This window comes from Pagrus major, chromosome 7, assembly GCF_040436345.1.
Source record: "Pagrus major chromosome 7, Pma_NU_1.0".
Taxonomy (NCBI): domain Eukaryota; kingdom Metazoa; phylum Chordata; class Actinopteri; order Spariformes; family Sparidae; genus Pagrus; species Pagrus major.
The window spans coordinates 24912707-24937822 of NC_133221.1; the positions used below are offsets into that span (position 1 = coordinate 24912707).

A 25116-nucleotide genomic window follows, 5' to 3' on the forward strand; every position below is an offset into this window, starting at 1 on the left:
ACACACACAATATGTTGATATATGACATACAAGTGCAAATGATGATGCACCAGTCACACATAATGAAATCAACTATTCTTGATATTGTATGGAAGCCCAGAAGTGCCATGCTGGCAACTGTTTTTTTTTTTTTTAAATAAATTTCATTATCTCAAGATCACAAGTTAGTAATTCTTTAATCGAGAAAATTAGCTTTGTCAGCTTGAGATCAAGAGAGAACAACCTGTTGCCACAAGAAAAGAAAGGTCATCAGATTAACTGGAAATTTTGTAGGTCAAAGTCAAATGTGATCAGATGAACAAGACACTGATTTTGGAATTCTCTATAATTACCCCATGATCGTCAGAAAACACAAGTGGATTTATTGTGATGAATTATTCCGTTCTCCCACGAGACAGCCTTTCGTAAATTAACCTGTCTTCACAAGAAACCAAAACAATTATCTCAAGTTTTGACCTCAAGATTACGGCATGAGGCCATTCTCGGCTTACGTAGAATTGTTTATTTATATGAAAACCGCTTCACAGGAATAAAATGCTTTGAAAAAAAAAAAAAAACTATCATAAAAACTCTTAAAACGTTTACATTCACAATTTGTCTTCTTCCCTCATAAGCGTTTCAAGTCACAGGAGACTCAGCTGGAGCTGAATTTGAACATTTTCATCAAACAAACATCCTTGATATAGTGTGTTGAGGTTTCTGACACTAGCTGTATGAGAGTTGACTTATTCCATTCAGACTGTAAAAGTTTCAAACAGAATTTCAGATTCGATATTTTTAAAAAACTAAAACTGTTTCAACTGGTTATGTTCAAAAACCCTGGAGAATGTCTGACCTACAGTCAGTTTGTGTATTTAAAGTGAAATGTCCACCCCATGGGAAGACCTGCTAGTTTGCAAGAAAAGGAGTGTCATTGTCAAGAGTGAGGTCATGTCGCTGGTGGATAGAAAAGCCTCATCAGACTCTCATAGCTGAGGAAGGTGACGGCGTTGACGGGGAAGGCCCTCAGACTGTTCAGCAGGAGGCCTTTGAAAAAGACCCTCACTCCCTCCTCTCTGACGCTCACTCTCATGCAGTGGAGGACCCCGTTGTACACTCGGCCGCCGGCCCCCGACATCTGGAGCCGGGCTTTTACCACGTCCATGGGTGTAGCGAAGGCCCAGGTGATCACACCGGCCATGCCACCAGCCATCAATATTGCAAATGTACCTGAGGACAGAAAGGTTTTAAGTCATGTGTGTACTGAAGAATTATTGTAGATAACACGAAAAACCAAGATAAATGAAAACCAAACTTTCTCCTGAACAGCAGTTAACAAAAGCTCTGTCCAGAGAAGTCCAGCTTGACTTTTATCAGTGTGGTTTCTTTCATATGGAAACCTGTTTCACCCAAAAAAAGGACAAAACTCACAGTAAATTATGCTAGAGTAAGTTAAAAGTGTGCGATACTAAAACATGAGATACTGAGTAAACAGGTATTATATGTATTAAAATTAGGAGATTTACTAAGTCGAAAGCACAACAAACTGAATCAATAATCTTAGATCTGATGTCTTCTGACAAGTCCAACTTTAGTATCTTATAATTAGTCTTGAATCATTACGATGTGTCATCTCATGATCTTTACTTAAATATCTCACAGTATTCTCATAGAATAAAATCAATTTTACTAAGAAAGTTAAACGTTTGGTTTAGCATCTCATCATTTTTGATTTACCAAGTATTTTTTATTTTGTATTATCTCTAACATTTCATCTATTATTTTTCCTGACAGAAGGAAACTGGCTGACCTGGCTCTTTGCCAGTCTCAGTCAGAGCCTTTCGAGTGACCTCATAAGGCAGGAAATAGAGTCCATAGCAGGGTATGTCCCTCAGGGCGAGAGCCATTCCTCCTCGGTACAGACCCCTGGGTCCCTCCTCCCTCAGGATGACACCAACACAATGAATGGGTCCGCGGTATCGTTCAGCCGTTGTTTGACCCTGCAGACGCACCTTCACCAGGTCGATGGGTGCACATACAAACACCTGAAAGCAGATCAAGTTAAAGGGTCAGTCCACCCAAATTATTACTAGACTTTATCTGTAGAGCATATTTCATACAGCAAAAGTAAAGTGCCTCACACATTGAAAACAGTAACTCTTGTCCAACACTTAGATCTATGACATAGTATCTGAAAGACTAATGAGCCGATTTCCCATAAGTTGCTCTTAAAGTATAGTATTCATGGTTCTCTTAGAGCAAATCCATTGTGCACAGGGCAAAAATACTGTGCGAAGAAGAAGAAGTTGTCCTTCTGGCTGATGCATAGAAACCAGGCTCAAACTGTGGTCAGTGTGGAGCCGGTGCCAGTTCTGAAGGGACTGTTGAAGGCCCGACTGCAGGTGGAACATGCTTATTATCGAATGATGAGGACTTTTAAACCAAAAACCAAGTTTCCCCTTAAACTCATGCACTATTAAAACTTACATGGGTGATTGCTAAACTTTTGATTCTCATGAACCATTTGCCTCTCCAATGATGCCTGTCTCAGGTCAAACACATTCTTAACCCCGTTCTAAACCAAGACTTTTTTTTGTGGGATGTAATGAACATTGCAACCTCTTGGGGTCAGTAGCACTTTACACTTTATGTCTTATTTTCACACAACATCTAAACTCTCCTTAGAGGTCTCTAAAACAAGAACTAAAACTATAAAACTACAAATTATTTGCAGTTCTCTCTGTGAATGAAGAGGCTTAACACCCTGAGAGTGGTCAGTTTCATAGCACTTGTTGTCCTTAAGAGCCCTGACAGTCATCATGCCTGCAATACCTGCACCTATAATCCTGCAAGGTGCCTTGAATGAAACCAGCCAGTGAACGTCAGGTGTTCTTACCTGCACCAGGCCTGAGAAGCAGCCGGCTGTGAAGACCTGTGCAGCAGAGGCCGGTTTGCCTTGACTTCTGTCACTGCGCTGAGACTGAGTGAGGTAATCTAAAGCATTACTGTAACTGCCAAAGACAACGGAATTGACGAGGCCTGTTGTCATCACCGGAAATGCCATGCCCTTGAAGAATCCATGGAGCTGAAATAATAAACAGATAATCATGCATCAGTCCTCTCTCTCATGTGATCTCTAGTGGAGACTGAGTATTTATGCAGTGATATCTGGTGAAACAACTAAAGAGAACAAGACACCTACCCCTTCATGAGAGTATGTTTTAGCAATACAGGGAAATATCCCTTTATACACCTGGGCCTGCAGGCGCACCTACCAATGAAACATGAGGAGTCAGAAAAAGCTAGTTTAGCGTATTAGCCATGTTAATGGATTTCAGAGTGTTATACAACCTTCACGGTGTCTATTGGATGTCCAACTGCCACTCCCGCTGCACCTGCAATAACCAACAAGGAAATGTAAATTCTCCTCATATAAAGGCTACAAATACTACCAGTGTTTCATGCAAATAGCAGCTGTTAAAAACTGACTGCCGCTGTTGAGGAAGACGAGAGGAGGGGAGAGGAGAGTGTTTTATCTCTGATGTTATATTATTTTGCGCTATGGACGCTTCATATCTCGGTCAATTAACAAACCTGTGAGTAAAAGCGAGTAAAACAAAGGAACGGAGAAGAGAGGACTCCAATAACCATGAATTTAAGTTATTTTATCACTGAAATATCATTAAAGTTAAGTAAATCAGCACTGTTTGATAATGCAAATTAATTTTAGAATAAAAGGAAAATTAACAATGAATAATTGGGAGAATGAATTTGTGATAGTGGCACCAGTGACAAACGGTCACCCAGCGGATGTAAATGATCACCCAGTGGGTGATCGGATCACACAAAACAATAACTTGTTTGTCAAATCACATAGGCGTAAATCTCGGGGGGGTTGGTGGAGCACAACCCCCCTCATCCTGGAAAAAAAATTATTTGCCTTGCCAGTATATCGCTGTAAACACAACTACCAGTGTTTGCAGTATTAATGTAGTTTTTCTTATCTGGCAGGGTGTTGGGGAGTGTTTGATATTCACCACTACATTTGGTGTCCTCTTCAAGTCGCTCTTGAGAAAACTTCATGTAGTTGTCCCCTCCAAAGGTGATATTAGATTTTTGCCCGTGTAGATTGAAATTTTCAGATGAGTTTAAAAGACATGCTCATCACAACTCGTATGTACTTTATGTACCTGTGTAATAAATTGCAGGCGTGTGACACCTCCGCTGCTACAACTTCATCCTGGGGGAAACACTCACCACAGTATATTTACTGTCACAAATAACAATTTTAATTTTATATATATATATATATTTTACCTGAAATGCTCCCAGCTATGAATTCCAAAAAAGGCATGACTTGCACAGTTCCACAACCTGCAAAGACCAAGTGTCTGACCTGTTATAAAGATAACACCTGAGGATGCAGATTTACAGCTAGCAGCCTGTAGAACTGGTGTGACAGCCAGGATAGTTAATATATGACTGGAGGTAATGTGCAGGTTCAAGGTGTTAATGAAACCAAAGTACTATTGAGAAGAAGATTTGACAATGACATTTAATTATCGAAACATTTTCCACAACTCGTCGTCATTTCACTTTACCTCCGTTAGTGTTATGCTAGCTTATCCAGTTGTAGCATTCCGGTAGAAAGAAGTTAGCCCGGGCTGACTTTATTCTGTATCTGTAACACACAGCAATGACAGAGCTGAACAGAAATCACACAAACAGAAGACCAAACAATACATTAGCTTAAAACATTAACGTACTCTGCATGCACCGGAAGGTTAGCAAAAACTCAAAACTGTTGGACACATATAAATGCAATAAACATACCTTTCTGGCCCTCACGACTGATGCTAAACTCCCATTACTCTCTCCTTCGGTTATCACCGTCTCTCCCTCCATGTTAATACTTTCTCACTGTTTATATGCCCGCGGAGCACTTTCAAAATAAACTTCCGTTTTAACAGGAAGTAGCACATTTACATATTTATTTACACCCCCACCAAATTAATTAGTCTTTTTAACACAGATAACTCAAAACACAAAATATTTCCTCATATGAAATGGTCCTTTATGGGACACTGACTTACTGTTCAAATAAGGTGACCAGATTTCTAAAATGAAAACCGGGGACATTTCCAGTTTGGTGGACAGTATACCATTAGAATATTCTTTGTTGTATGTAATGTGTTTTTATATCTGATGTTTTTGGATTATGACTACTGCTGCATTGATGCGCATGTGTCATTTTACTGCTCTAGATGTTTAATGTTGAGCTCATGTTATATTAGGTCGGTTAATCTACAGCAATGCATCATATTCTCTGAGATCATTATGTCTGCAGCGTCACTGTCCTGTGAGAACCACATATCTCTATAAAGTTAAAAAAAAACTAAACAGCCTGTTTTCAGGTTTTTTACGATGTATTATCCAGCTAATCCAAGAGGGTTTTTAAAGAGTTTATTTATCTTAAGAAAGAAGATCATCTTTACACAATTCATTACTGGCATTGTGAAAGGATTCTTCAGGTGTGTGGTTGGACTTGTCAGAGGAACACCTGAAGTAACACAAGCTCCAAGCTGATAGTATGAGGTCCACATTCTGGAAGTTTCCTTGGTATTGGAGAAAACACAGAGCCACAGTTTGATATTCCCATATTATGACCATCTCCAGTGCCTCTGATACACCATTTCAATAGACATGGGTCTATCCTGAGAGGGACGGCTGCGAGGACATCAGTTCATGGCTGATATTTGCTTGTGGATGTTTTGCAGGGTAAAGGTCTAACCACAGGTGTGACTGGGCATAGTTCATGGCTGTAGGATGTAAATGTATTTAGGTGATCAAATAACACTCATTTTGGAGTTCATCATAATTATCCTGTGATCTTAAGAAAACAAAATTCGATTTCTTGTGATACATACACTTATCTCGACAAGCTTTCATTTTTTTCAAGAAAACAAGACAAAATAACCTTTTTATCATTTGAAACTATTGTATTGAGTTTATGAAATACTTAACATGTGATCTGAAAATAACATCATGGAAAAAAAATTGCAAGAACGGCCATTCTCAGCTGTCATAGTATTGTTTATTTATAAAGATAATCACTTTTACTTTTTCTGCCCAGTTGACCAGAATAAAATGCTTTCAGGGAAAAAAAAAAAAAAAAAGGTACCGCCTTGCGGTTGTATGCCTCAGCACACTAGTCGAGTTGCTGTTCCTGAGCTATAACGCTGAATAATGACCAGAACATTATTTGCAGAACATTACGATGTCACTGTGAAACTGACCTTTGACCTTTTGGATATAAAATGTCATTGTCTTTAAAAAGTTTAAAACAATATTACAGGTTCAATAACTTAAAAAAACTAAAACTGAGACTGTTTCAACTGATAATGTTAAAAAAATCCAGAGAATGTCCAACCTACAGTCAATTTGTGTATGTATGGGGAAATTTTCACACCATGGGAAGACTTGCTCAGTTTGTAAAACAAGGAGTGTCATTGTCAGGAGAGAGCTCATGTCGCTGGTGGACAGAAAAGCCTCATCAGTCTCTCGTAGCTGAGGAAGGTGACGGCGTTGACGGGGAAGGCCCTCAGACTGTTCAGCAGGAGGCCTTTGAAAAAGACCCTCACTCCCTCCTCTCTGACGCTCACTCTCATGCAGTGGAGGACCCCGTTGTACACTCGACCGCCGGCCCCCGACATCTGGAGCCGGGCTTTCACCACGTCCATGGGCGTAGCAAATGACCAAGTGGTCACGCCTGCCACGCCTCCAGCTATTAATATTGCAAACGTGCCTGAGGACAGAAAGGTTTAGTAGTTAAAATCTTTGAAGTCATGTGTGTACTGAAAAAAGAAAATCTTCACTTACTATATTATTTTGACTTAATATTTTAAATATTGTCACTACTTTTACTTCTTAGGTTAAATTTTTGACATAGTGTCTGACAATATTCTCATAATCTTTATATTAGAAGTTAAAAGTTTGGCAAGCACCTCATCATTTTGAATTACCATATTATCAATTCTTTCTGACTAAAACAGCCTTCCATATTTAACACACTACCCTGGTTACATATTTACTGAGGATCTGTGCTGTTGTCTCTAAAACTGACCTGGCTCTTTGCCGGTTTCAGTCAGAGCCCTTCGAGTGACCTCGTAAGGCATGAAGTAAAGTCCATGGCAGGGTATGTCCCTCAGGGCGAGGGCCAGTCCTCCTCTGTACAGACCCCTGGGTCCCTCCTCCCTCAGGATGACACCAACACAATGAATGGGTCCGCGGTATCGTTCAGCTGTTGTTTGACCCTGCAGACGCACCTTCACCAGGTCGATGGGTGCACATACAAACACCTGAAAGGAAATCAAGTTAAAGGGTCAGTCCACCCTAATTAATAATTATTATCACCCTATATAGTTTCAAGCTATGACAGTTATAACTCAAACTAACAAAGACTCAAACTAACTGACCTCTCCACTGGCTCCCGTCTCAGGTCAAACACATTCTGAACTGACCAAGACTTTTGTTTATTGGTATGTAATAAACATTGCAACCTCTAGTGGCCATCAGCACTTTACACTTTTCTCTGAACTTTTTTTGGAGCTCTTCCTCTACACCTGCCTTATAGTAGGTGGGGAACACACAATGCATGAAACTAGAAATAATTTACTGTTATCTTTGTGAATGAAAATGTTTCACACCCTGAAAATGGTCACTTTCATAGCACTTGTCCTTTGGAGCCCTAACAGTCATTGTGCCTGTAATACCTGCACCTATAATCCTGCAAGGTGCCTTGAATGAAACCAGCCAGTGAATGTCAGGTGTTCTTACCTGCACCAGGCCTGAGAAGCAGCCGGCTGTGAAGACCTGTGCAGCAGAGGCCGGTTTGCCTTGACTTCTGTCACTGCGCTGAGACTGAGTGAGGTAATCTAAAGCATTACTGTAACAGCCAAACACAACAGAGTTGGCGAGGCCTGTTGTCATCACCGGAAATGCCATGCCCTTGAAGAATCCACGGAGCTGAAATAATAAACAGATAATCATGCATCAGTCCTCTCTCTCATGTGATCTCTAGTGGAGACTGAGTATTTATGCAGTGATATCTGGTGAAACAACTAAAGAGAACAAGACACCTACCCCTTCATGAGAGTATGTTTTAGCAATGCAGGGAAATATCCCTTTATACACCTGGGCCTGCAGGCGCACCTACCAATTAAACACGAGGAGTCAGAAAAAGAACATTTTACGCATTTAGTCATGTTTATGTGTTTCAAGTGTCATGCAACCTTCACGGTGTCTATTGGATGTCCAACTGCAATTCCCACTGCACCTGCAATAACCAACAAGGGAATGTTTATTTTCCAAAACAATATTAACTTACGCAGAAAATAAGATTTCTATTTTTATTTATTTTACCTGAAATGCTTCCAGCTATGAAGTCCAAAAAAGGCATGACTTGCACAGTTCCACGACTCCCTGTTATAAAGATAACACGTGAGGATGCAGATTGACAGCTGGCAGCCTATAGAGCGACCTGACTGGTCTGGCAGCCAGGATAGTTAATATATGACTGGACGTATGTGTCCAAACTCAGGTCAAAATCCTTCTAAACTAACAGAAGTGGAAAAACCGAATGGCTTTTTCCCACGCAGCTACTATTATAATGTTACCAACCCTGTTCTCCAGAGGATTTAATAACAACATGTTTTTTTCCACAAGTCTTTATTTGACTTTAGTGGTTGCAACGTTAGCCTGCCCAGTGCAAGCTTAAAAGATACATATATCGCGTGTAAACACTGTTAGACTACACATGTAGCTAACCAGGTTATGTGTGTATTGTTAGCAATATATCATACAAAAAGCGTTTGTTGAATTAGACCACCTTGCCTATCGTCTGAAAGCGTCACCTCATTGAAAGTCCTGAAGTCCTGTCTTTGCCGGTGTCCACATTCACAGACTCAGACTTTGTCCACAGACTTGGAGTGAATCCGATAGCGTTTGGACTGTTGAACCGTCCATTTTGTGCCCTTTGTGGTCATTTTCCGAAAATTCGCATTTCTGCAGACCTTTAAGGGAATTTCCCACTGTTCAGATTCTTGATACTTTAAACACAATCCGGATGTTTTTTTGTTATTCTATATACTTTGCAATGTTTTTTAAAACATTAAAATTACACAGTTTATTAAACCACAAACAAGTAATAAGCTTTTGAAACATTATTGAACTTTTCCCTGAAAGCCCTGACTAAATGTTTGTGTACATGTGCACTCTTGGATTTTTAATTATAAGGCAATATAATTTAAAATGTAAAATAAAAAAAGTGGTGGTGTGTTCAGGGTGCACCTGACCCATATGACATCACTAAAAGATGATTTGGGGTGTCACTTAACAGCACCCACGTTTCTCCCTTGAATTTAGATACAGAGCTTTGGGTGTGTTCATTTGTCGACCCTGTTGATTAAAAAACAAATTATAAAAAAATAAAAATAAAAAAGTTTTCATGAAATAAAAAAAAATTAAACCTGAGGAATACAGTCAGTTACATTGCAGGAGGAAATAAATCGAACATTGAAGTCTAATTAAAATACAATAAAATAGTCGTGCAACTCTGATGGTCTGATTTTGTTTCAGTCATTCACTTTTAACGAGGTTTAACAAATAAATGTGGCTGCATTAAAAAAAAAAAGATGCTTATTTTACGAAATTCACATCCCAGTCTGATGTATTTAAGATGTATTTTGGCGTCAATTGTTTATTAAAACTTCAAATAACCTCCAGAATCACAAACATTCTAAGGTAAGGCCAAGCAACGTCATCACTAGTAGACGTTAAGCATCTTGTAAACACAGTGACGTCAATGTAATGCGCGTCGATGCTCTGAGGTTTTGTAACGGAGGGAAAAAGCCGCGGATCCGTCGTGAAATTAATTATATCCTTAGTTTGTTTTTAAGTCAGTATCAGTGTTTTTTGTAATCCGCCATTCATCTTTGTTTAACCGGGCATTTTTATCTCTCCTTCCCATTGGTTGTCATCGTCGTTCTGACAACTAAAAGCAGCATCAAGTAGATAATGAACGCTTGACAGACCGCTGCTGTGCTAACGTTAGCTAGCTAGAAAATTAGCAGTTTCATTTGACAGCTTTTAGGAAAGAAAATATGACAACTCTAACAAGGCAAGACCTCAATTTTGGACAAGGTAAGACGACCAAACTAGCCACTGGTTTGAAACTGTCAAGCATCCTTCCTCTTGACGTGGTTCATAGCCCCTGAATTGTCAACGAATATCTCGACAAAATCCAGTTGATTTATTTGGCTATTAAATTTGACCCTGCTTATGAGTAGAAAATCCATTAACATAAATAAGATGAATCATGAATGTATGCTGGTTTATTCGGCATAGCTTAATACAAGTGGGCTGTTTATATATGTAAATTCTCCCTAAATTTACTTGCTGTCCCCTGTATTGTTAAGCCAACATCGAGATACTAAATTGCCGGATATTTGCATTGAGTTTGGTGGTAAACTATCATAATACAAGAACAAAGGTCTTGCAGGAGAGATGTTATTATACCGTGAATTCCTGTTTTCCAGTGGTTGCTGACATCCTGTGCGAGTTCCTGGAGGTCGCTATTCATCTCATCCTGTATGTCCGTGAAGTTTATCCCTCTGGAATATTTCAGAAGAGAAAGAAATATAATGTACCTGTGCAGGTAACACATGAATTTATGTGTAATTACTATATACCCATAATTGTAAGGCTTATCTATTTGTATCTTTAATACTGGTCTTTTTGTTTTGGGGCTGGCTATTTCCAGATGTCATGTCACCCAGAACTGAATCAGTATATCCAAGATACACTTCACTGTGTGAAGCCACTCATTGAGAAGGTAAGACATGACCTGATGCTTAGGTTAATGTAAGGATCTCACCGTATTTGTGTGTATACTGCTAAAGTCTTCTGTTTCCCTCCCAGAATGATGCAGAGAAGGTGGTCGTTGTCATCATGGACAAAGAGCATCATCCAGTGGAGAGATTTGTCTTTGAGATTTCCCAACCTACACTGCTGTCTATCAGGTTTTACCACTTCGTCTTTTTTTATCAATTGATATTGAGTATAAACAGCATGCTTATTTTGTGGTACTTTTTTGTGGTTATCATGGTCCTTAACTGCCTGTGGTTTTGTTGTTACAGCTCAGACACATTACTGACACATGTGGAGCAGCTGCTGAGGGCATTCATCCTGAAGATCAGTGTGTGTGATGCTGTTTTAAATAATAACCCACCAGGTAATGCAACTAATGATTTCGTGAAGAGAAGTACATGACAGATACATACGATACACCTGTGAAGCGTAGTTTAGGGTGTAAAACAACTGAGCCTTATTGACCATTCAAAGAAGTAAATGACTTCTCAAAAGCTAGATGAGCTGAAATTGATTGTGTTGATTGAGAAGCAGCTTGTAGTGACAATTACTTGATTAAGGAGATGATATGACTTGTAAATGATTTTCAGGTGTGAATAGACTTAGTTGTGACCTGTAGTTGTTTTGTTTTTTTGTCACAGGTTGTTCCTTTACAGTCCTAGTACATACCAGAGATGCTGCTACACGCAACATGGAGAAGGTTCAAGTCATCAAGGTGAGATTTTAAAATAAACCTCCAGATTAACTCGTGATGTACAACTTCTAATATTAACAGAGCAGCCTATTTATTTATTGATAGTATTGTAATCAGCACTAATGATATATAAACAGTAAATAATTCCATGGATGTGTTGGCTCACATTTTTGCTTTTCCCTATCAAGGATTTTCCGTGGATAGTTGCTGATGAGCAGGAGGTCCACATGCAGGAGCCAAGATTGATCCCACTGAAGACAATGACATCTGACATAGTAAAAGTAAGCAGAAACATCCCACTCACTGTTCAGTATATGTGGTCAAAGACAAAAATCTAAGACACCAAATTTAAAGCGAGGTTTAACTCTAATTCTGTTTTGTTTGTTTTTTCCTTAAATTTAATCTTGTCAACCCATTTGCTCATACTGATTTTCCTGTTGTTCTCTGCCTTTAACAGATGCAGCTCTACGTGGAAGAAAGAGCCCAGAAGACGTAGCTCCTTGCTCTTTAGAAGGAAGTGGAACAAAGTGTAAAACATACCATTTTCAAACAAGTTTTTGTTGATCATCAAGAAGGAAATATGAGGTGTGCACATTATGCTGCAGGGTAGGACTGATGGACACAGCTGATGTCTCATTAAGAATCAAATCTGGCCTAGACTGTTTGATGTCTTCCTGTGATTTGATTGCAGGCCATACAACTATGCATGTACATGCTTGTTTTTTATTGTCATGTATTGTGTTTGCAGATGTTCGGTGTAACATGATGATCCAAATATAGTTGTTGCACCATGACAGTAAAATTACAGGGGACATTGAATATGCTGGTTCAAAAATACTTCACCAGCTTTTACAGCACAAACCACTGGTGTCAGTTTAACCCTCAGCTGTGTGGTACCGTCAATGTAAAAATATCCTCCCTCTGTGTCTCTTTTGCTAATGCTCCCTAGATGTTGTCTTTTCAGCTGCAGAGGGAGTCCAGAGGTTAGATAATCTTGTTCTGTTTGAAGGACAGTTATTTCACCCACTATCATGTCCCACTGAGTCATAGCGTCGGTCAAGAATACAGTGTGAAAGGTTTGGGTGGGTTCCTATGGAATAAAAAGGAGCTTGTTGTGTTTTCTCATGCACATTTACAACATGCAGTAATGATTGTGTCCATTGTGATGTGACAAATTCAAAGTTTTGATGTTTTGACAGAAGAGCAATGTAATTTTTACTGCTGATAATATGTGTCAAATTATTAAATTGTAATAAAAACATCATCAACCTCTGTCATAAGGTGTATTAAAGCAGGGATTCATATTTCTGAGCACAGGCTGAGAGGACCCCTGAACCACTAGTCACAACTACAGTGAGCCCTTGAGCAGTGGACCCTCCAACAAGCCCACAGAAGAAATGACAGTGATTCTAGAGTCAATGGCAGCAGTGTGGTGATGCCACTCTATGAAGTCATGCAACAAAGTTCTTTATACAGTGGTGAATGATTTGTCACCATATAAACTACATGTAAACCAGACTTTACATGCAGTATAGAATGTGCAGTTAATACAACTGCACTTGCAAGATACAATTTGATACTTTTTTCTATTTAATATTCAGTTGAATCTTTGTTGGTGCATGTTGCAAGACTCAATTTTCATTAAGGCAAGAAGAAGAAGAAAAATCTTTATTTATCACATACAATTGTACAGTGTATTGAAACTTGTTATCTGCATGTAACCCATTCCTGAGCAGTGGGCAGCCAGCAACCAGCAAGGGCACTGACCGGAGAATTAACCAAATATACACGTTCTGATGGCTGGGAAACTGGAGCACTCAGAGGAAACCCACACAAACATGGGGAGAACATGCAAACTCCACACAGACGGGCCCAGGACCACTGGGCCACGAATCTGTCTGTATATCATTCAGAATAAATAACGCTTTACAAACATTTATATGACTTTCAATATAATGTATAAAAATGAAGACAATGATGACAGAATGTCAATGAATTAAACAAAAATCCCAAATCAGGCTTCCCTGTGAGCACGCTATTTTTCTAAATCTAAATCGTTCTAAAATGTCTTTTCTCAGCACCTATGGACGTAGTATCCTGTCACGTATCCTATGATGTAAATGGACACCAGTGCAGCCAAAGCTCCTGCTGCCTTCACTGCTGTCCCAGTGCTGCCACCACTAAGTCTGTTGTAGATCCTGTGAATGGATCAGAAAGCGAGGCAGAGTCAGTTCAAGCAGCTTTGATTTACTCCCTGTCTTACTAAGTTAGTTAGATCATCAAGCTTTTACAAAGATTAAAGGGCTGAAGTTATTTGGTAATTTAATGCTATTTTTTTGTAGATGGTAGAATGTTTGTTGTTTCAGAGGAATAATACAACCTTCCAGTGGCCAAGTCCATGATAAAAAATAACAGATTCATGCATACAGTTACAGTATGTGTCCTTGTTGATCAAAGTTCAAAAGGGGGAAGTCTAAATGGAATGGATGGGTGAATTGCATCACAGCCAATAGCCTTATCAGACGTATATAACACTGACTAAACCATATTTGACCTTTAATGAAAGATCAATTTCAGCCCATATTATGAGTGTAATCCAGACATGTGTGTGGTTTGACCTTGTCCACATCTTCTTCTTTTATCCACAGTAGCATCTGAACATTTTCAACTTTATGAAAACTCTATATTTGATCTTTGCATCTTTTTGTCAGCCGTCAGTTCGTCTCACCTCGTCATCGTAGACTGTGATCCCTCTACGTTCATGTTGATGTTGTCCTCGTTCCAGCGATCATATTGCACACTGCCGGCACCATTGGAGTCCGTGTGTGTGGTCATTTCTCTCTCAGATCAGAGGTTTATCTGCTGCCTAGAATCAATGATCACTCACTCAGACACACTGAGGATGAAGAGGTGTCTGTGTGTAACAAAATGTCCGTTAGGCCTTTAAAGGAATCTTGACTAGCAAAAATAAGAAAAGGCAGAGTTGAATATGACCTGATCATGTGTAGAGGTTAAAGGAGACTTCAAGCTGATTAATTTTTGTGCTTTAATCTACATGCAGTGATGTGAAAAGTACCTAAAGGTCACAGACCCTACATTAGTAAAAGTGAAGATATTGTCTTAAAATATTACTTTGATAAAAGTGAAAGTCACCCACACAAAAAGTATTTGATTAAAATACTTAAAGTATCTGATGTTACATTGATTTAAGTATCAACTGTAATTTTATGGCAATAAATGTACTTAATTATCAAATACATACATACATACATGTATGTATGTACTGTACTGTATATCTGAGATCAGTATATTTCTGACTATTCAAATCAGTGTTTTTTAAACTCGTTTTCAGATAAAATAACTTCATTTAAAACTGAGCTACTTTGGCTCTGATGCAGTATGCAATCTGCAAAGTAACTAAAGTTACCAAATAAACAAAGTGAGTAAAAAGTACAATATTTGTAATAAAATGTAGTGGAGTGGAAGTATAAAGTAACAGAAAATTGAAAAACGCAAGTAAAGCACAAGTACCTCAAAATTGTAAGTCTTTTACATAATATGACACTTAAAATTAGTTTTGGTGCAAATTACACAAGTATTCACAGTGTTTAGGAGCTAAATCCACTTGATAAAATTAATCAGATTCATAAGCAGTGAATTAGAGCAGAATTCACTTTATATCCCCACATTCAGATAATTCAAGCTGTGCTCACCTGTATGAGTGTGAAACAGTCAACAGCCTTCTTAGAAAGCTCTGCTCTCCAGCTCTTTTATGTTACCTGCTTGGTATGAGACCTTGACCATAGTTCATGCGTTCACTGAGGTCGTCCTGTCGTTAATCCATTGGTTGAGGTTAAGCTTTCCTCTTTCACCTCCTTATATGAGTCTTATATGAGTGACAAAGGGCAATTAAAACTCTGTGTGGCTCCTTTGTCTCCAGTTTCATCACAGTGAAGTCCAACGCAAAAATACTTGTAGATTTTCATGATGCTTCCTCCCCTTCATGACAATAAATGAGATTTGGTTTAATTCAATATCACTTTGTTGTCTCATAGGTTTGTTCTTTGGGTCCAATGAAGCAGATACACATGTTGCACCTCTGCTCCTGCTGGAATAACAGCGCCCTCTTGTGTTTGAGATAGAAAAAGCAATTGCACAATCTCAGCTACTCACTCATTTCATTACTGTAAATGTACCCACTGGCCTTCAAATGTCACAGGTGCCACCTTCTGAGCAGGAAACCAAAAGGCCTCTGTTCCTTGAGGTTTCAGTATGCATTCACAGTACCCACTTTATCTGCATTACATTTGCACATTGAGATGTGGATGTACCTGAATTCTTTTTCAGGTTTTGTTAGATATGAACACTCAGGAGAAAATCATTTGTTTGAGAAACATTCAGTGTTTTTCTATCCTGGTCCCAGTACATTTGTTAGATTAACAAAACAGGATTAAAAAAAGCAAGAAAGGAAGTTTTCCTCCACTGAATTTCCTTATTAAATAGCAAAATACAACCGTACACCTTCTGAATTCAAGTTTCTCTCTTTTAATGGGGCTCTAGTGAAAGTTCAGTCAGGAACACTTTTCTTTTTGCATGCTTAGGCTTTTAGTTTACACCATCCTGTCATTTATTCCTGTCAGGCATGCTCACTTATTAATTATTTAATTACCTGTCATTATCTAGGGTTGTCAATTGACATATCAGCTGTTCACATTAGCTGTTCACATCTATCCAATAGCAGAGCAACACACACTGTAAGCCTATCATGTTGCTGCTGCAGTCCGACCTGATGTCAACCTCCCTCACACTCCTCTCCCACCTCACAACTTTCCTGTCCCCACCCAAACTGCTGTGTAGTTAGAATATCCTTGGCACTAAATTCCCTGAAAACCTCCTCCTCCCTCCTCGCCAGTCCAAACTGCTAACTGCACAGCTAGCTGAGTTAACGTGCTAATGGCAGCTACAGTTAGTAGCAGTAAGTGGTTACTCTGTGTCATGCTGCCCCCTAGATAATGTACCTTTAAAGATGGCTACAGGTTTTAGGGCCGAAGGTGGAGTTATGGAGGTGAGCTCAGAATAGGTAGGATCAGGCAAAGCAAAATGTATATAACTAATAAGGGTTTCTTGGTGATTCGATGAAGACATTTTGTGGAAACATGACTTTGTGTTGCATGTTTGACCCCAAATTACTTTGTGTAAATGAAAATACTAAACTCCTCTCCTCTTTATATTTTTGTTCTCTTGATATTGTATTGCTGTTTGTCCATAATGTTACTCTACCAGCACTACTTCTAAATGACATATGGCACCTACAGCATGCCTGTTCTGAGAGGAGGTCCCTCATGTGTTGCTCTTTCTGCAGTTTCAAGGTTTCTCCCTTTGCTTTCTGTTTTGTGTGTGTGTGTGTGTGTGTGTGTGTGTGTTGACTTTCTCTTTATTCAAATCAAGTATTTATTTATTATTATTGTTTTTAATATTTTAGATTATACGGCCTTCTGAAATTTGTAATTTGATGATTTATAATAATTGAACAAACTTGACTTGTAATATTGCTCTAGGCAAAACATGATTTTTCAAAGAGATGTGGGAGAAGAACTCCTTTTCAGAGCGAATGAATATTCTAACTTGAGAGCACAACTATCGTGCCTGCCATAATTTAAGAGTCTTAAGTATTTCTCATAGTGCAATAACCTCTATTATCATGTTATGAGTCACAGTGCTGAGGGCCTCTGTTTCACCGACACTCAGACGACCTTTGGTACAGGGCGCAGAACAGGCTTGTGCATGAGCAAAGCTCAGTGCTGAGGCGATGAGATAAACAGAAGAGCTACGCAGATACTTAACGTTACTGTTGCCTGATCTGGAATAACCACAAAATATGGTTCCAGAGTGTGTGATTGTGTGAGAGAAAGAGTGTCAAATTATTTATTACTTTAAGTTAAAGGTGGTACGATGTTTTCGTTTATCACGTCGCTTCTTCCGACTTCCTTCCTACCAGAGTGGTTGACTCTAGAAACAAATCCAGTGGATTGTTTGCTTCAAGGTGAGATCTGTTTATTTTCTCTGGCGTCCATATTGCTACAGGATGTTTCTTAACTGTTTACTGTGGGTTGCTGGAGTATGTTATTGGTTGTTATGTGACCCGCAGGACTGGTAGGAGCATGTGCGATCTCTGTGCTATGCTCCCTGCTGAGAGTGCACTTATTTCTAGAGGAGGAGAGGTGGGGAAATGCTCTTTTAGTAGACCTGTGCATGAATTTGCATTTGGTATTACGTTGCATGACCTGACCAGTTTGCAAGATTTCCACCATCCTCATCTAAATATTTCAGATGCTTATAAGTTTACTTGTATTTCTTACTAGATTTCTTCTCTTCTTGTTACAGTGATCAAAAAGATAAAGACACATCAGATCAGAGGACACCCAGTCCTAAAAGGAAAACTAAAGCTGGACTTCCTGAGACGCTCCAGTTTTTCATCGTGACTGGGCTACTGGCTGTAGTGGGCTCCCGTGTTGCCTCCCTGGTCGTGCTAGAGTTTTGTCTTCGGGCTATCTCTGGATGGGTCACAGCTGGACCAGTAAGAAACCAAACATGATATAAATATGCCTAATACTCAAGTGTATCGCCTGATTTACTTGTTGCTTCTACTGCAAACTTTTGCTGAATTAAAGGTGCAATATGTAAAAAAAAAAAAAAAAAAAGAATTGTTAAAAACATTTAAAAATCTAATTATCAAGAGACTATATAGAAATAACAGTTTTGATGTTAGGACACTCTTGTGTTGCAGCGATATCTAGCTAGCCCCAACCTGTCCCAGTCCAAAGCTCCTGTGCTAGCTGTGAAAACACCAACACTACCCTGGTCCCTGAGCTCCCAGTCCTGACAGCTAGCTGCATGGCTAACTGAGCTAACTGAAAGCAGCTACAGTAAGCAGCAGCTAACGGTTACTCTGATGACATGCTTCCCCCCTATTTGTTCCGAGTGTGAATTTGACAGATGGTCAATTCTTACATGCTGCACCTTTAACTCCTGTGATTTATCATGTCATGTTGACTCATGATATCTATTATAACACACAGTCAATCGTCTGTTTTGATTCATCAATCACTTCTCTTCATATGCTCCTTTATTTCCCAGGAGTCCAAGAAATTTCTGCAGCAGCTGTTAGTTCAAAGCCAGTTCACTCTTGGCTGTGCCCTCAGCTGTGGTTTGCACTTTCTCCATGAGGGGGCGTCCCAGCGCTGGCTATGCTCGCTCCTGGCAGCAGCCCTCAGCTGGCTCCTGGCTCGGCAGGCCACACTCCTGCTGCACCATGTCATGGCTCTGTATAAACTCCACAGCTCGCAGCGCTACTGCGGCATTTGCATCAGCCTCCTCACATCGGGCCGCTGCCTGCTGCCAATGCTGTGCAGGGCGATGATCATTACTTTCTCTGTGGCTGTGGTGGCCGCAATATCAATCATCAATAAACACTTCCTCTCTGCGACAGAGGCCCTCAGGTTCTGGACACCACTGACTATCTGCTACACACTGTTGGTTGTGTACATGCAGGGTGAGAAACATGTCAAATAAATTCAGAAATTAGGGAGCAAAGCTCATAAGATACTGATCAGTCTGGGATATCAACCCTTCTCAGGACAGAAGAAAATTATTCAAAATGCCTCTGTCCTGTCTTGTCTGACAACTAATTCATCCATCATCACTCCTCTATAGACCTCTCCTGAATTGTATACATTTTGACCAAATATCTGCCTTTTAATGCTGCGTCTTGACTCTGCAGAGGAGCAGCACCGTCTGCCAGGCAGCCAGGCTGTCCTGAACACAGTGGCGGTGCGTCTCGGCGGTTTGATGGTCCTGATGCTGACTGTTGGACGCTGGGCCGACGTGCTCCACATCCTAATGTGTTTCCTGGGTGAGGCCAGCTGTCTAATCCCCACTATGGATCTGCTGGATGCGGCAGCCTCACAGGTCAGTGAGTCTCCCCGGAAGCAGCGCGCAGGGCCAAAAGCACTTTCTGTCCATCGGGACCCCAGAACTGGGGCAGAATATCAATGTGTTCATTAGAGTGGGTCCCAGGATGAGACCGAACTTCTCAAACTTGTATCCCAGGTGGAGAAGGTTTAAGATCCCCACGACAGATTCAGGTCAAAGTATTCTCCGATTCAGAATACTGCGCCTACATTGTATTTCACTGCCTGATGAAATAGTTCAGAGTTTTGAATAAAAGCACACACTGTTGATGCAGTGCTTGTGAAAAATGTATATGTAAATTGGCAAAAAAATGTTGACTCATTTCTGCAAATAAATTATTTTTTATGAGAGTAACCTAAAGGACATTTATTCAACGTTACATCATAATTCTGCATCAATATGATTTATATTAATACAATGCATTTTTTGGGTGAATAATGTTAATAATATTGATTATTCTGACTATCCGTAGTCTATGTTCTGCATCTTATCTGTCATATTTGTTATGTGTATACAGGGTGAAGATGATTATACAGACTACGTACAAAGGGACCGGAGACGAAGACCACAGGCACAAGAGAAGCAGCATCACAGATAGCCACTGGGATTTTAAAGACTCGTGGCACTTCTTTTTAATGGCACTAATTTGTGTGAGCCCTATTGGGGCTACGTCAACAATGAATGCTTTTGTATTTACAATGTGATATTTTTTCATTAAAAAGTCCAATATTTTGACTACTTTGGAATTTCAATCTCATAAAAAATGCTTCCAGCTCTTTAATCTTACAGAGAAAGCTTATACAACAAACCCTGCCTGCGTGTGGAATAGTAATATGACCCACACATTACTCACATAGGCCTAAATCTCTTCTCGTCTGTTACATCTCCTTTCCTTTTTTGATTATCAGTGCATTAACACTAATTCAGGTGACGAACGTGCAGTTCTGGATGTTATTCTAGCAGTCTGTCTGAGCTCTGGGATGAATTAACGCTGTAATCTTGGAGAGGTTTTGGCATGCCAGATACTCCTGGAGAGAGCCATTGTTCCTAGATTTTCTTTGTGGGGCCCCAGAGCCGAGGGGGCTTTGTAACCCTTTCCAGGGCCTGCTGATGGATGAGGGTCAAAATAAGTGAGATTTATAATGTCTATGTTATGTTGCTGCAATCAAGTCTAGAAGTCATCTGTTTCTTATGATCCAGCTCTAGCCTATTGTATTTTCTTTAATTCAGTTTTTAACAATAGATTTTTTTCTTTTACCATTAATAGACACTTACGTAGACTATTTGACAAAAAGAAAACATAATACTGCACATTATGATTTAATGTAACCTTTGCTAGACTATCACAAACGGCTCAAGTTGAGGGTTTACCATGAAACAAATCTGTAATTTGCTCGTATTGCACAGAAATGGATTAAATTGAGAAAAACAACACGATTATAAAAACTGTCTCTGCTCGGCTCTTCCACCTGCTGTGTGGAGACTGACAGCTGCAAACGTCAATAACAAACGCAGACATTAACACCATCCCACACAGGGTAGGCACTTGAGGGACGTTTATTATTTTTTCCCGTCATTTTTGTCGCTTATCTCAATTCAAACAACTTCTGAGCCTGTAGATACGATGTTTCGCCTTTGTCGTCTCACTCCTGAGATTGTCTGGTTGGAAAAGAAAAGGCAAAATGGCTGACGACAACGTTCGTGCTGTAAAGTCACACAAAATGGCGTTAGACAAAGGAAAGGCTGTGTTACTCGGCTTCACTCTCACTTTGGTTCCGTCTAAAATTCTTCCAACAAAGAAGATTTTTTTACTAAACTCCATCTCCCACATGAAAACACATTATTCTTTGCTCTGACACCGACTTCTCTTTTACACACGAGACGCTTATATGACAGATTTGTAGCACGGTTAGTACATTTACACGAGTCTCTGCTGTGTTTTTCTCAGTAACGTCAAAGCCTTGCTTCTTGTGACAATTTAGACGTTCTCAGACACACACACACCAAATTAAATCCACATTTTGACGCCGGTATTGTGCCCATGAGATGTGTCTTTATTGAGAGTTGTGGGCTGACAGAAACATATTCCATGAGAAGGTTTTTGTATTATCAGTCCCGTCATTCCATGTCAAAAAAGGCGTGTGAAATTACAGTGGGCACATTAGCCTGGCGGTCCAGCTCCCGAGATAATCCAGGTCTGAGAGTCACTGAAGAGGAAATTTAGTTTTGGTGTCTATAGTCGATCCACCAAAATAGGAAATTGTACTCCCGTAGGTTTATTAGATTTTTAACTGAATATAGTTCCACATCAGGACGAATTCAGTAGCAGACACAGGGAGGACGTTCTCCATGAGCACCCGAATATGGTGAAAATGCCCATTGAAATGACTGAGCAGTTGTTGACACCTCCTCTGGAGACTTCCACACTTTTCTGTTCTCATCTGATAGGCACGCTGCACGCATGCGCAGAGCGTTTTTTTTTTTTTTTTTTTTTTTTTTTTGCCAGTCCCCTGTTACCGCATTTTAGCGCAGGCGCACTTCTGCCCACAGTATACGTGCTTAATATAGCAACAAAAGCAGAATAATGCTGTGGTGTAGTAACAGAGCTTTACTATGCCAAACTTTAATCAAATAATGGTTTTCTATTGGCCGCTCAGTTACAGTATGGACACAATGTGCTGAGGGTGAAAGTGACCTGAGACTCAGTTCACCCACCATTTTATTTACACATGTGGACCCCTTGATTAGGTTGACGTAATATTTTAAGAAATCTCGGCTACACATTGAGCAAGTGTCATAAAAATGTTAGGCGTCTGACAGGGCAGTCATGGAAAAAACACATCAAAATGGTGCAGCTTTTATTTACCCCTCATCAGTGCTTATCACTTCTGGTCTTTTGAACCTTTGGACATGGGCCCAATCACTCATGTTACTTATTAGCTTAAAGCAGAGATCAGACCAGGTGAAATTTTGACTTTAGCCTCCACACCATTTTGTATCCCACTTGTAGAAGTTTTGTCTTGATAGACTACAACAAGCAAATGGCAGACACGTTAAAGTGTAGAGCAGAATCAAACCTCATTGTGATGAAGTGTTTTATGAATGACTTTTGTAATCTCATGTCATGTGGCATTGCTCTTCTTCTCAATCCTGTCTTAATCCTGATTTTGTTTATTGTTTAGTGTCTCCTCTTGACAATCAGCAACATCTTAAACTTGATTGTTTCATTTGAGAGGTGTTTGTTTTATCAGCAGCTACAATGCATTGCTAAAGAATACAAAGGCTTCTTACGAAAATATTAAGTCAAGTCAACTTGTTAGCATGTGAAAGTGATTTGGTTTGAATACTTTGTCAATCCCACAGCTGCCAGACCTTCTTACTTTTTGAGAATATCCTTTTGAATTGGCTCTCTGACATGTTAGTTTTAGTTGGACTGATAGAAAGTAAACCTGACTTCTTCTTTTACACCAGGGCTACCCAAAATGGGGCCCGCTACAAGGTTATATTTGGCCCAGCAGATGTTTCTAGCAAAAACAAAACTAGAAATAAAAAAAAATATATAACATATATATTGCCGTTTGCTGTTTTATTTTGTAAAATGCTCTTTACTAGGTAGCCTACCTAATTATTATTTTTCCTAATCAGAGCACAGCGGGAACAGTGACACACAGGAAGTCATTCAATTAAGGGAACATTAGGAGTTGGTTTAAGACCATGACCGACCAGTCAAGTTTAAGTTTTTGTCCTTCGACGGAAAAAGTTTGGATACCCCTCTTTTATACTAATGCGTTTAGGGCAGCAGTTCTGTGATTAATGGATGAATAAGCTTTGGTGATAAGTCACTAACTACATGATTTTCTCCAGTTCCCCAAAACTAGGCTTAATATAATGGGCTTGTGAGCTGATTCTTTCAGTTTACAGAAGTGGAATATTATTATACGGATAAGTGACAAACTAGAAGGGGAAAATGTGTCACAGTAAGTCATCAGTGCATTTTATTTTGTTTTAACTTTATATATAATTTCCTGTTAATGCTATAGGCCAAAAAGTACAGTTAATTATGAATATAGTAATAGAGATTCACGACTGATATTTCTTACAGAATCATGAAATCGTAACTGAACTTTAATGGAGTTTATACAGATTTTAACTGATGCCTCAGCATATTGTTTTACTGAAGCTCAACACAGCCTCAAATGATCTTCACATAAAGGAGACATGTAATGCTCAATTTCAGGTTGATAATTTCATTTTGTGTTACTACTAGAATAGGTTTACATGCTTTAATGCTCAAAAAAATGCATCAGTTTTCTCATACTGTCCAGTGCTTAAGCAGTGAAATCCCCCTCTGTCTGAAACGCTCTGTTTTAGCTCCTGTCTCTTTAAGGCCCCCCAGTCTCCTCTGATTGGTCAGCTCACACATGCCTGAGCCAGCACTGCCAACAACAACAGAGCAGCTGTACTAAATCAATTCTTACATGCCAAACTAACCGCTGGGCATAAATTATGCAAATGTGCGACTCTCTGACTTAGTGTGATGTCAAAAAGTCACAGAGTTAAAGGCGGACTACTGAAGAGGCGTTTCAGGAGCAGTGTTTTCTGTGGGAGAGAGGAGCTTCTGTTGGTGCGGACTTTGACCTTTTTAACTTGCAAGATTTTTTACATGCACAAGAACCTTTATAACACTGAAGGAATGGGAAAATTTGAAAAGGCATAATAGGTCGCATTTAACATACACAGTCTTTTACAAAAGGCTGTTAGTTTCCTGTTTCTTTCAGGCTGAAGTTTCTGCTTTGCATGTCAAAATCTTCAGCCCAACCTTTTAAGAATTTAAATGGCAGGGGGGCAATTTTGAAAACCCTCAACTATGACCTATGAGTAGCTTATGACTGAATCCTTGCATGTCGTATTGTTTTTACTGATGTAAACCTATATTCTGGAGACAAATAAAGCAATTAGTGGTGACTTAAAGGTAATCAGTGATCAGTCCATCCATCCATTTCTCAAACTGCTCATTCTGTTCAGCTTCAGGGGAGGCTGGAGCTGAGCACACAAGGAGCCCTTCCTTATTACACCCTGTAATTATTAGTATTTAGTCAGAGTGATAAATGGTTGACGTAACTCAACAAACAATGAGCTTGCTACTGTTTTAAAATGTGACCTGATGGCTCACTTCATCATTTTGGGGCGACGTTTTTCTCCTTGTATATAAAAAAAAACAAGCTATAAATATTAAACTTGTGCTCATTTAATTTGACTGTATGCAAAGTGTTCCACCTTGCCATGCCCAACTGTGATGGGAGCCTCCTGTGAGTCAAAGCTTCTCAGATGTCAAAGCACCTTCATTCAACCAGGGGTTTTCTCACGCATGCGCAGCGGCGGAGGACTATCTCATCGGGGAGAAAAAAAGAAGTTCACACACAAAGCCACGCCTGCGCGGTGTGCCTCTCATTACAAGCGAAGTTGCTGCATCTTTTTAGGAAGCTACATGCTTTCTTTCGACACCCAAAGGTCGCATGGTGTCAGGGACGCGCCTAGTCACGGGA

General features: G+C 39.7%; 4 protein-coding genes across 8 annotated transcripts; 2 read left to right on the forward strand and 2 right to left on the reverse strand.

Moving 5' to 3' along the window:
* Positions 1–211: 211 nt before the first annotated feature.
* Positions 212–4856, reverse strand: LOC140999965 (solute carrier family 25 member 45-like). 3 transcript variants are annotated; one of them, XM_073470570.1, is made up of 10 exons: positions 4813–4856; positions 4581–4660; positions 4297–4353; positions 4170–4219; positions 4017–4073; positions 3331–3374; positions 3182–3250; positions 2876–3064; positions 1790–2024; positions 212–1209 (listed from the first exon to the last, which is right to left on the reverse strand). In XM_073470570.1, the coding sequence occupies exons 5-10, from the start codon at positions 4060–4062 to the stop codon at positions 929–931; spliced, it is 864 nt and encodes a 287-aa protein (XP_073326671.1). In that variant the 5' UTR covers positions 4063–4073; positions 4170–4219; positions 4297–4353; positions 4581–4660; positions 4813–4856; the 3' UTR covers positions 212–928. The 3 variants fall into 3 exon arrangements, with proteins under 3 accessions (XP_073326671.1, XP_073326670.1, XP_073326672.1); XM_073470569.1 differs by lacking the exon at positions 4170–4219; XM_073470571.1 differs by lacking the exons at positions 4017–4073; positions 4170–4219.
* A 571-nt stretch (positions 4857–5427) lies between these two features.
* LOC140999966 (solute carrier family 25 member 45-like) lies at positions 5428–8990 on the reverse strand. 2 transcript variants are annotated; one of them, XM_073470572.1, is made up of 7 exons: positions 8892–8990; positions 8401–8460; positions 8271–8314; positions 8122–8190; positions 7816–8004; positions 7103–7337; positions 5428–6784 (listed from the first exon to the last, which is right to left on the reverse strand). In XM_073470572.1, the coding sequence occupies exons 2-7, from the start codon at positions 8435–8437 to the stop codon at positions 6504–6506; spliced, it is 855 nt and encodes a 284-aa protein (XP_073326673.1). In that variant the 5' UTR covers positions 8438–8460; positions 8892–8990; the 3' UTR covers positions 5428–6503. The 2 variants fall into 2 exon arrangements, with proteins under 2 accessions (XP_073326673.1, XP_073326674.1); XM_073470573.1 differs by having other exon boundaries at positions 8867–8990.
* An 850-nt stretch (positions 8991–9840) lies between these two features.
* mad2l2 (mitotic arrest deficient 2 like 2) lies at positions 9841–12879 on the forward strand. The gene is made up of 8 exons (XM_073470574.1): positions 9841–10179; positions 10575–10693; positions 10799–10870; positions 10957–11057; positions 11175–11269; positions 11547–11620; positions 11788–11880; positions 12057–12879. The coding sequence occupies exons 1-8, from the start codon at positions 10140–10142 to the stop codon at positions 12093–12095; spliced, it is 633 nt and encodes a 210-aa protein (XP_073326675.1). The 5' UTR covers positions 9841–10139; the 3' UTR covers positions 12096–12879.
* A 4523-nt stretch (positions 12880–17402) lies between these two features.
* On the forward strand, positions 17403–20308 carry tmem82 (transmembrane protein 82). 2 transcript variants are annotated; one of them, XM_073471073.1, is made up of 6 exons: positions 17403–17642; positions 17748–17820; positions 17984–18176; positions 18737–19151; positions 19380–19567; positions 20088–20308. In XM_073471073.1, the coding sequence occupies exons 1-6, from the start codon at positions 17552–17554 to the stop codon at positions 20166–20168; spliced, it is 1041 nt and encodes a 346-aa protein (XP_073327174.1). In that variant the 5' UTR covers positions 17403–17551; the 3' UTR covers positions 20169–20308. The 2 variants fall into 2 exon arrangements, with proteins under 2 accessions (XP_073327174.1, XP_073327173.1); XM_073471072.1 differs by lacking the exon at positions 20088–20308 and having other exon boundaries at positions 17453–17642; positions 19380–19759.
* The last annotated feature ends 4808 nt before the right edge of the window (positions 20309–25116 follow it).

Coding starts and splice junctions, on each gene's coding strand:
- LOC140999965 (XM_073470569.1), bottom strand. CDS start 4,333: ATGCCTTTTTTGGAATTCATAGCTGGGAGCATTTCAG. Junction 3,065..3,181: donor AAACATACTCTCATGAAGGG/GTAGGTGTCTTG, acceptor TTATTATTTCAG/CTCCATGGATTCTTCAAGGG. Junction 2,025..2,875: donor GCTTCTCAGGCCTGGTGCAG/GTAAGAACACCT, acceptor ATCTGCTTTCAG/GTGTTTGTATGTGCACCCAT.
- tmem82 (XM_073471072.1), top strand. CDS start 17,552: ATGTTTTCGTTTATCACGTCGCTTCTTCCGACTTCCTTCCTACCAGAG. Junction 17,643..17,747: donor AGTGGATTGTTTGCTTCAAG/GTGAGATCTGTT, acceptor TGTGACCCGCAG/GACTGGTAGGAGCATGTGCG. Junction 19,152..19,379: donor GTTGGTTGTGTACATGCAGG/GTGAGAAACATG, acceptor TTGACTCTGCAG/AGGAGCAGCACCGTCTGCCA.
- mad2l2 (XM_073470574.1), top strand. CDS start 10,140: ATGACAACTCTAACAAGGCAAGACCTCAATTTTGGACAAG. Junction 10,180..10,574: donor AGACCTCAATTTTGGACAAG/GTAAGACGACCA, acceptor CCTGTTTTCCAG/TGGTTGCTGACATCCTGTGC. Junction 11,058..11,174: donor CCTACACTGCTGTCTATCAG/GTTTTACCACTT, acceptor TTGTTGTTACAG/CTCAGACACATTACTGACAC.
- LOC140999966 (XM_073470572.1), bottom strand. CDS start 8,437: ATGCCTTTTTTGGACTTCATAGCTGGAAGCATTTCAG. Junction 8,315..8,400: donor CATAGCTGGAAGCATTTCAG/GTAAAATAAATA, acceptor TGGTTATTGCAG/GTGCAGTGGGAATTGCAGTT. Junction 8,191..8,270: donor ATCCAATAGACACCGTGAAG/GTTGCATGACAC, acceptor TTTAATTGGTAG/GTGCGCCTGCAGGCCCAGGT.